General features: G+C 34.8%; 1 protein-coding gene across 1 annotated transcript; it reads right to left on the bottom strand.

The window, feature by feature from the left end:
- Positions 1 to 355: 355 nt before the first annotated feature.
- On the bottom strand, positions 356 to 8,779 carry LOC133862787 (probable protein S-acyltransferase 14). The gene is made up of 7 exons (XM_062298659.1): positions 8,123 to 8,779; positions 7,291 to 7,513; positions 7,107 to 7,198; positions 4,937 to 5,060; positions 4,767 to 4,852; positions 3,512 to 3,577; positions 356 to 903 (listed from the first exon to the last, which is right to left on the bottom strand). The coding sequence occupies exons 1-7, from the start codon at positions 8,330 to 8,332 to the stop codon at positions 778 to 780; spliced, it is 927 nt and encodes a 308-aa protein (XP_062154643.1). The 5' UTR covers positions 8,333 to 8,779; the 3' UTR covers positions 356 to 777.
- Positions 8,780 to 11,129: the final 2,350 nt, after the last annotated feature.

The following is an 11,129-nucleotide window of genomic DNA, read 5'->3' as shown; positions in this document are numbered from 1 at the left end:
CATCTCATCATTAAATTTGTAAAACTCACGTGTAGTCCTATAGGTTTAATGGTAATTTACACATTTTATACGAAAAATTGACAAAAAATATTTAAAAGAATAATACCAAACATTTTTATTCCACTGGGATCGTTTTGTGGGATCTAATGACTTTCTATTTGATGAAATCTTTGGTTATTCAACTTCTTTGTAGGATCATTTAACGTTAGATTTACACATCTCATATACAAAAATGGACAAAAAATATACAAGAGAATAAAACAAAACATTTCTCTGGGATTGTTTTGTAGGATCTAATGTTTATTTTATTTTATTTTATTTTATCTTCTTGTTCTTTTCCAGAGAAATTAATATGTTATTTCTGAAGATATCTTCCTCGTTGAAGTGGTAGGAAAGAGGATCCAATTTCATTCTGGCATGCATGTTGCTAAACAAGCGTACACTTGATTGGCCATCCCTAACATGTGCTGAAGCCACTGAGATTCAATCAACCATACAACAAAGCCTACAAAAAAAACTTGCTGCCCTTATCTTACACTTCCATAACTTCCCAATATATATTATGATTAAAAACATGAAATAAACACTAGCCCTTCGAGCTATCCTCACTATTCAGCCGCCCACAAGGCCACATGCTTTTCCTTGATCTGCCCTCTCTCTCTCTGCTCGTGGGAATGAATGTATTAGAAGCCCAATTAGTTGTAAAGCTACTCGATCAATTGAAGAAATCTTACAAGGCCGGATTCTGGATTTATTGAAATGTGGCACCAGTGATTCTTAGAACTCCTGGGAATCAAAGTCGGGCTTTGACGGATATTCAAGCCCCTGCAGCGCCGGCATCCGTCGTATATCCTCTTCCGAATAAGCAGGGATAAACCAGTACCACATGTCTGTCCCAAAAACCTGATACACAAACACCAAATTCAATATTAAGAGTAAAGCGATTGGATGCCTTTTTACATCCAATAATAGTGAAAAATGCACCCAAGGTCACCATGCCATTACTACCACACAACATTAAAAAGAAACAAAGCATGGGATCTCCAAGTCCAACTCAATAATTCTTTAATCGCCTAGCCCGACAATCATGAGATCTCTAGGACAATAATGGAACATAAGGTGGCAAAGAAACAAAAGTACCCGCATCCATCATCTTCAGCTTTTGGAAGCCAAGGTCCAAGATAAACTCATAACATAATTTCAAATGGCCTTGTGTCTGCTATTCTCTCCTCTCTCTTTTTTTACCCATGAAATGACCTAGTGTAGAAATATATGTGCAACTAATGGTACTGCAGACCAGTCTCCAGTCTCCAGAGAGTCATATCCTGATAACATGTAATCATAGATCCACATCCCCAGGAAAACGATGGGCTTGTTGGGTATAGGATTATTTTCAACTTTTTTTTTTTTATTATTTTTTATATTGATGTGTGGGTTCAGTTTTCAACCCAACTCAAATTTTTTCAACACCTCAAAAACAATATTTTTATTTTTATTTTTTAAAAAAAAACGAATAAAAAAAAATCCAAACCTAGGGGTGGCCTAGGGCCTTCAATAATTTTAGTTTTTAATTTTTTTTTTCAGTTTTAGTTTTAATTTTCTCAATTATATTCAATTTAATTCACCTTCCCAAATATATATTCCCAATTTCGTTTTCTATTCTCTAAACCATCCAAACATAACTTCAAATCTCTTTTTTCCTCGGTATTCACAATTTTAAAAACTAAACAATACCAAAAAAAAAAATTCTCACACCCAAACGAGTCCGATATCACCATGTTTTACTAGGAACAGTGGACCGGAGGGGGCCATGGCCCTCCTAAAAATTTTGAGTCCTATGTGTTTGTATGGGGGACATTTTAACTTGATTGGCTAATGGACCCCATAGGTGGTTTCTCTTTAAATGTGGTCTCTGCTCTCAGCTCTATGTCTCTGTCTCCCTCTCTTTCTGAAAGACTGGTTCGAGAGTGGAATTCTAATCTTGAAAATTCCTCACAGGTGGGTTTGACAACAGTTGATATGATGTTGAAACTGAAACTATAGTTCATTTGCTACGCTACTCTTCCCTTGAGTTCTCTTTCTTCATCTGGTGTTAATGGGTATGTAAAAATCTGAATTGCTCAAAATGGGTTGGTGACACTTACCGAAGAAAAAAAAATAAAAGAAAGGAAAGAAAATGGGAAGGTGATGCATCTTTTAAAGGTATTGTTTTGTTTTTTGTTTTTGGGCGGGGGGGGGGGGGGGGGGGGGGGGGGTTGTGGGTTATCGCTCTTTTGTAATATTGAAGCTTGAACTTTTTTCCTCTCTAAGTGGTTCTTACTTGGATTGCCGGTGTTTGTTGTCATTCTGTATGCGCGAGTCTATGAGGGAGATAAGAGAGAGAGAGTTGAAGAGCAGTTCAAGGAATGAGATTATTAGAACTGAACTTATTTGGTACAGGTTTCCATTTGTAAAGTTGGATTTGCATGTCTGTGAAGGGTATCATTGGCTGAAGGCATGTGAGAAAGGAAGCAACATACCATGGTATGGGGGCTAAAAGAGAATTTAAGAATGCCTAACCTTACCGGTTTTTACTGCCCAATTAATTTTAGAGACCTCTTATGTTATGTAGCTAAGCTTGTAGCTTGTTAATTGTTTTTTTTCGTAATGTGAACACCGAGCTTATTCCCATTTTCACAACAAAACAGATGATGAATTTCTTGCAAATAATTTAGTTATCTATTAAGAAGGGAATTATTGAGAACTTCAATTCAGATTTGATACTAGATAATTTTAGATCTCTAAAAGAGCGTAGGCTGCAATTTTAGATACCTTGTTTTTGTATTTTTGTTTCTTTTTGTACTAGTGTCTACATATTGCGTTACTAATATATCAATCTTGACACATATTTAAGAAGTTTGATAGATATAGTTTTTGTTATACACATTATGGTTATAAAATACTTCATTTTCATTACATTCTATGTATATAGTATAAACAAAGTATATGAAAAGAACAAAAAAATATATATATAAAAAAGGGTCCTCTCAAAGATAAATTCCTTTAAACTTTACTCTTTTTGGTTACTTATAAATAAATAAAGATGATTTCTTGGCTCCGCCACTGACTAGGAGTAAATTATTATGCATTTGGAGTCTCTAGAAGTTTAGCCCTACTGTCAAAATTCCTGCACTTTGAGGTCTGTCATCCTATTACCCCCCCCACACCCCCACCACCCCCCCCACCCCCCCCCCCCCCCCCCCCCCCCCCCCCCCCCCTCCTTTTCCCATTTAGATTGCAGTGAGCCTGTCATGTTTTTCCACTCATGCTTTCATCATCACATCCCAATATACTTCAGAAATTTAATGCATTATGGACATGACAATTCTAAGCAAATTAATACGTTAGTGCTTTAGCTTTTTATTACCTGGCACTGAGTTAAACCAAAAATTTGAGAAGATATCACTATCTAGTTTATCTGTTGAATAAGTTTTCTGAGGACATGAAGAAAATGCCAATAAATTGTACCAACCTGTTCAAAATTCTTCTTTCGACCAAGGTCATAGCGCCATTTTGGAGTGGTTTTCTTCTCATATGCCTGATTGCAAGGTAATAAATCCATCAGAAACAAAGTACACATCTGTTGCAGCCTCTCCCTAAGGAAGGGCAATAGCACAGTCCTAACAGAAGATGGCTATAAGACTGTAAAGGGAATAACTCAGTGTTCGTATAGGTGTTCCATAAATGTTATGGTGATGATATCTCTCGTAGAGAAATTATTAATTAATTCAAAAACACCCACCTAGCGATTACATTAACCATTTCAGACTTCTTAAAGATTCATTGGATCATCTAAGAGTGCCTCATTACTTATAGTCCCATTGTAAGTTTTAAACTCAACACATTCAACACATTACTTATAGTCCCATTACTTTTGGGCAGATTTGGTTAAATATTGGGGGGCTTTTTTGGTTTTTTAGGCTTTGGGTTTCTTGCGGTTCTGGGTGTTGTGAGTGCTACATGCAGGTTTTAGGGTTGGTCCTTATGAGTTTGTTTGGGTTTTTCTTTTTATGGGTTAGCTTTAGCTGTTCCTGTGTATACTTCCGGTGTACTTAGGGGCGCCTTACGCTTTTATATAAAGTTTTCTTACTTATTAAAAAAAAAAAAAAAAAGTTTTAAATTCAACACATGACACAGTTAAGAAGCTTCAGACAAGTGTGAAACAGGCATTCAAGAAAATTCCCTCCCCGATGTAATATAGTATGGCTATAAGCAAAAACCACTTGTCCCAAAAATTCTAGCAATAGTAACTAGTAAGAAAGGTCTAACCAAAAGTCCACAAAATCCATTACCAGATGTCTAATTTAGTAATTTTGCTTCCAAGCTCTATTCAATCCAGTCTCATCACCTCTGGAAAGATGTGTAAGGCACCAAACAACAAGGGCAGCCAGTTCAGACTTTTAAAAAGATGACAGCAGCATCTGAAAATGCTGCATCACTTGTGGTACTGACCACTAAGAACTAGACCCATAGTTTTAAAACCGACGACATGTCAAAATAACAGGCTTTAGAATGGTATGTTAGTATGATTCAAGGAACGTCTCTCCATATAATATAGGTTTTTGCCAATTGCCAACAGGACCACTACCAAATCCCCAATTTTGAAATAACAGCTTCTTGGTTCACTTTCTTTTGGCATCTCATGCAAGCAGCATAAAGGATAGCCTGAATTAGAGTAAAATAAAATTGTGTAAAATGGATATATAAAGGTAAGAAAAAGAAAATACCTCAATTGTTGTGGTGTTGCCAGCCACCAATGATATGTGCATTATCAGAAACCCCATAACACTCAACGCAAAAGCCAGATTCAGGACTGTAAATAAAGCAAAGATAGTTAAAGAGAAATAAAGATACAATTAATTAAACAAGTCAGAGATATAGGCTACTCAGGCCTCACCAAAGGCAAGAAAAGTGGTTGCGAGGGTGCCGGGAGTTCCAGGTATTTCTCCGTCACTAAAGAATGCTATAAAATGTGGAAGTAATGACAGTGTTACAAGACTTGTCTCGAGAAACGTGTAGAACTGCATTGAGATTTAACAAATGCAAAAAAGCTTCAGATATGTATTATTATTTTATGAAATCATAATCACTAACAACAAATAAATAAATTATTATTTTATGAAATCACAATCACCAACAAATCAACATAGCAGAAAACAAATTAAGTGGTACTTTCTATCATAATAGCTGCCCGTGTGCATAAGTGTTCGAATGTGTGCCACTTAACATTTCACTGCCCAGTTAACCTTAAATGTGCCCACAAACACAGGATCAATATAATAAAAATAAAGCCAGTAACACACACAGAGAGAGAGAGAGAGAGAGAGAGAGAGAGAGAGAGAGAGAGAGAGAGAGGAGCCACGATTTTAATTCAGGGTGGAAAAACGGTTGATTGACACCACATATGTATGTATGCATATTATTAATTTCAGTCTATTAACTAAAAAATTAACCCAAAACTGATGTAAATTAAAAACAAGCTCTCCTCTCCTTCCACCACTTGAATCTGCGAAGGAAAGACATATTTTCTTAAAATTTTATCTTTTCTTTTGTTAGGAAACACAAAATAAAGGTAGAGGAAAGAAACAAATCCGAGAAGAAAAGAAAAGAAAATCAATTAAGAAAAAAAGCAAACAAGAAAACATATTTTCTTAAAATTTTATCTTTTCTTTTCTTAGGAAACACAAAATAAAGGTAGAGGAAAGAAACAAATCCGAGAAGAAAAGAAAAGAAAATCAATTAAGAAAAAAAGCAAACAAGAAAGCCAAAATGTTTTTTGGTCAACTATCACAGAGAGAGAGAGAGAGAGAGAAGTAAAGAACGATTGAAATCTTATCATTTGTTTGACAATAAGTTTTGATAACCTTCCAGTATTACAAAAAGTAACCACATCTTTTCTTCCCCCCCACCAACAAAAAAAATCAGTGCAAAAATAATATTGTAAAACTTTCAGAAATCATGACACAAACCTAAGGGTTTCAGAAATTTGATGGGGGGCAATTAAATTGTCCCCACTCAACCATACTTGGAATAACAAAGAGCCCCTTGAATAACAATGAAAAAGTATTGAAACTCTATTTCACAACTAGAACTTCCCAAAAGACCAAAGCTTTTCAGGGAAAGCATATCAGACAATCTTGGAGATCTCTTAACAGCAATCAACCTTCTTCCAGCAAACAGATGACTCATCCTCATATTATAGAATGAACATATCTATTTCATTTAGTGGTAATATGTTTCTTGTTCTTTTTGTTGCTACCAATTATATGTTTTCTCTTGTATACTTCTTGTGCACCTAAAGGTGCCTTACGCTTTTAATGATATCTCAATTACTTATCCAAAAAAAAAAAAATAGTGGTAATATGTATATCTAAGCATTGTGATATCTCAAATCATAAACTTGATCATTGCACTGTAAAATGTCATTCAATTGGCTTGAATCTAAGTCACATGCAAAACAAGATATAATAAAGAATAGTCACACACATGCACTTGTAAATCCTTCTAGCTATCTGATTGAAGTTTACAATCCTATAATTTTGTCATCTTCCTATATCTTCCTATGGACCAGGATTGAGATAGTTGGACATGGCACTAAGATTGTCAAACCATAAAGGGCTCAGTGTACAGGGTGCTAAAGTTGTTAGAACCATAAAGGGCTGAGAAACGCCCAAAGAAACAATTATTGAGATAAGTACAATGGTGAAACTTTTCTGACGTGAGTGTGAGTAGGAGACGGTAAAGGGTCAAGAGAAACACCAATAGTCACAGACAGAAATAGCAAGAAAATACGCGAGCACTTGTCATAAAAGAATGGATTATAGAAAGGCTGAAACAGAAGGATATACATAATGAGCCCCGAAGCATGATTACAGTCTTTTACTAGAACTAGGGGAAAGCATAATATACACCTCATCAAAATAAATTCATCGACAAGTAGAATAAACAAACAGCTCAGGTAAGCATTTGAAAATGACATTTACAAAGCTGAACCAAAAGCAATTAAATTTTTGAATGAATAAATCCTATTGATAAGGAGTCAGTTTTAGGGAGTAAAGCAAACATACCAAGAAAAGAAGGAAATACTTGTAATTTAATGCCCCAACACAATTAACAACCCAAACACAGTGATGGTCCATCTTCAACACACATCGCCCACCTGAATCCAACAATTCAATGCTACTTATCACCCCCTGAACATATAAATAGGCATGTATATATGTATCGAGAAATTCTATATTTAGAACTCACAAACAGAGCAATGATGGCAGCGAGGTGGTTTCAGCTGGTTGCACTTCCGACAGAACCGGATTCTTTGATTTGCCGGTTGGTCTGCAGGCAAGTTATTGAATTCCAACACATTCAACGGGTCGGCCTCCCCTCTCTCCTCATCGATAGCAGGCCTCCAATTAGGAGGTACACCACCCGGATCAGTCAAAACAACAGAAAAGTAACTCCACAGTAGCATCACCAACTGTACAATCAACACAAAGTTTCCATTTTTAGCATCATTTTCTTCCATCAACCTAACACATGCCATTTTTCACAATATTCTGCACTCTAAGCATAAATTCATTAAAATGACCGAAAAAGGCATTCAGATATGAGAAAATCTATGTGGCAATTCAGTGACTTCCCAGTAGCATCACCAAGTGTACAATCATCACAAAGTTTCCATTTTTAGCATCATTTTCTTCCATCAACCTAACACATGCCATGTTTAACAATATTCTGCGCTCTAAGCATAAATTCATTAAAGTGGCCCAAAAAAAGGCATTCAGATTTGCGTAAAACTGTGGCAATTCAGTGACTTCCCAGAAAGCTGAATTTTCTATTAAATGATATAAATGCAAATGTTCAACTAAGAAAGAATAAAAAGAAATTAAAGAAAAAGAGGTAAATTTTTGTATAATATAGGAGAAGCTGAATTTCTCAGGGTCATTTAAAAACTTTACTATAAACCGAAAGGCACCCATTTTCTAAAACCCCAGAAACTCTAACAAAACCTCTCAACCCCACAAAAAAAAAAAACAACTAAAGAATAGAAATTCAAAAGAAATTGATATAAATTTCGAAGCTTTACCAAGCAATGGAACAAGATCAAGACGGCAAGAGCGGTGAGCGAATCGAGGCCACCGGCGTACAAAGCCTGGCCGTAATTGGTCAAAACGACGGCGTAGTAAGTCACCCCCACGACCCCAAGAACCAGAAGGATCATGATCGAGCCCAGGCCTCGCAGTGCGGTACAGAATTTGAACACGTTCCAGGCCATCGTAGCTCCAGATCTATGCATACTCGGAAAACGAAAACCCAAAAAACAAAAAATCAAAGAACAATTCAAAACCCAAGTGTTTTTTTGCTTTCAGGGTTTTTGTTTTCTGTGATTCCTGAAAACGAGGCCACGATTTTAGGAATGAGCTACAAATTCTGGGAAATGTTCAGGAAATGAGGAAAAAAAAAAAAAAAAACAGAGTATTATCACTTTTTTTCAGTGTTTTCTATTTCTTTGTATATTTTGGTAAGTGGGTATAGTGAATCTGAGGGTCTGTGGCTATGGGATTGGGAATTTCAGGTGGGTTTTGGAATCCATGAGCTTTGTTGGAGAGAGAGACACGGAGACAATGAGAAATATGTTTTGCTTGTTTCAAAAATTACGTCTGAATCATGGGATGGATTAGTTTGGTGGATTCTCCACAGGAAATGCTTTTGTTTCTTTAAGAAATTAATTAGAGGAGAGGATGGGCAATTTTTGAAGTAGGAGGTAATTAATTCCTACAATAACTTCATTTTTTAAAATAAATTAAATTTATTTAAGTTTGAAAATTCGAGGAGGTTCCTTTGGTCATTAAAAATAAATATTTTTCTCAATCTAGAAGGCAGTCTTTGTCTGCCAAGTCAAGAAAGAGAAACCAAAACACACGCCTAAAATCTTGATGGATCTCTTCATCGTGACTTAAGAAATTGATTTCAATTCTTTGTTTTCTTGGGATAAACTTCAAAGCACAAGCATATATACATATATGTTTTCAGAACCTTCTTATTTTTAATTTTTTAAAAATATTTGTGATTTTATGATTGACTTTGAAAATATTTTAATTCTTTCATTCCTTTTGGTGTAGTTATTTTTATTTGAGTAGGTTGAGTGGCTGAATTCGCAGGGCAACAACTATGAGAAATCTCACCAATCCCACATGTGGGGTGTGAGTCATGACAATTGGCTAGACAGGCACATAGATAAGGGGCCATCCAATACATATGGTGAGCTACAACAATGGTTAAGAAGCCTAACATGATTAAGTTAATAAATAATTGAGCATATCATGGTGGTAAATCCCTCCAATCCACATGTGGCGTGTGAATCATGACAATTGGCTAGGCATAGATAAGGGGCCATCCAATGCATATGGTGAGCTACTACAATGGTTAAGAAGCTTAACATGATTAGGTTAATAAATAATTAAGCATGTCATGATGTTGTTAGAATCTATTATAGGTCTCTATGGCGCCGGTTTATAAATGGATCTTTAAACTTTATGAGCCTTCAAAATTCCTTTTAAATTATGAAAATTTTATTTAACTCCTCTGAACTTTAACTCCTTTTAAGTGATAAAAGTTCAGAAATACTAAGTTAAGTTTTCCTTTTATATTATGACCAATGCCCCAGTTGGTCATATACATTGACATTATGATTCTCACAAATTATTCTTCATGCGTGTGATGATCGTAATCCTTTTCATTTAAAGTAAAAGAAAAATGATCAATTTTGTAGTTCAAATTACATTTCATAAATTTAATGGTTTATTTGTTGTAATATGGTGTACATATTGTTACGACATTTAAAATTTTAAATAATATGGCACAATCATTATTAAATAAAACCTTAATCATAAATTTTTTATTTTTTTGGGTAATTACCTTTTTTTTTCATGAACTACATCCTCCGTCAATATGCCTCCACAAACTGACACACTCACCATCCGACCGCATTGAACTACCAATTTACTTACCAAAACCTCCCGCCGTTAAGGGAATCTCGTTAAATCAGATAGAATATTCTGTTTTTTGACGTTAAATTTCGTTTAAAAATAGAAATACCCTAAAAAATATCAAACTAAAAATACAAATAGATGAAAAATATCAAACCTCAAAAAATTTAAAACTTTAAAAAATATTTTTCTTGTTAAAAAAAGAAAAAAGAAAGGAGGCCGCTGCCGGTGAGGTGGCGCCAGCCACCTCTGGGGGGTGGCCCGCGAAATTTGGGGGTGGCCGCCATTCCCTTTTTTTTTTTTTTTGTTTAATTTTGAGAATATTATATGTAAATTTTGATTATAAGGTTAGGATATTTGAATTATTTTAAATATTTTTTACGAGGTTGATTGATGGAATTGAGGTTTTGGTAATTAAATGATAATTCGATACGGTCAGATGGTGAGAGTGTAAATTTGTAAAGATATATTAACGGAGGCGGATAATTCATTTGGAAAAGAAGGAATTATCCCAATTTTTTTTCGTTTCTAAGTTACAAGGGATATGGCCATACGGGACTTATTGCTTTTATTGCTTCAGATATTGTATAGCCCAAATAAAAAGCAAAAAGAGAAAAGACGTTAGTCTAATATTTTTATTTGAAGCCTCAGGCCCTCAGCTAGCCCGATGGCAAGGCCCACCCAATGATTGGGCCACAAAACCATCCAGTTCATCGTTTTTTAACTCAAAGATGTTCATAACTATTTTTATTTTTTTCGTTTTCGTTTTCTATATATTAATCTATTCCATAGCAATTTAGGGGAAAAGGTTAAATTCTACAATAAATAAATAGGACTGTAAATTAACAAGCCTATTCATGAACATGTTTGAGATCGGTTCGAATAAACTCATCTCAAACGTAGTTCATTTGATATATCTTGTATAAATTTTACTTTGCTCGATTAATGCTCATGAACATAATTTGTATAAACTCAACTTAACTCGTTAGCTCGTTTATATATATATATATATATATATATATATATATATATATATATATATATATATATATAAGCATAAATAGTAATATTTTATATAAATATAAGATTGTATTTCATATATTA

The sequence above is a fragment of the Alnus glutinosa genome, chromosome 3, assembly GCF_958979055.1.
Source record: "Alnus glutinosa chromosome 3, dhAlnGlut1.1, whole genome shotgun sequence".
Classification (NCBI taxonomy): domain Eukaryota; kingdom Viridiplantae; phylum Streptophyta; class Magnoliopsida; order Fagales; family Betulaceae; genus Alnus; species Alnus glutinosa.
Note: the sequence above shows the minus strand (reverse complement) of the source record. Positions and strands in the feature narration are given on the sequence as shown.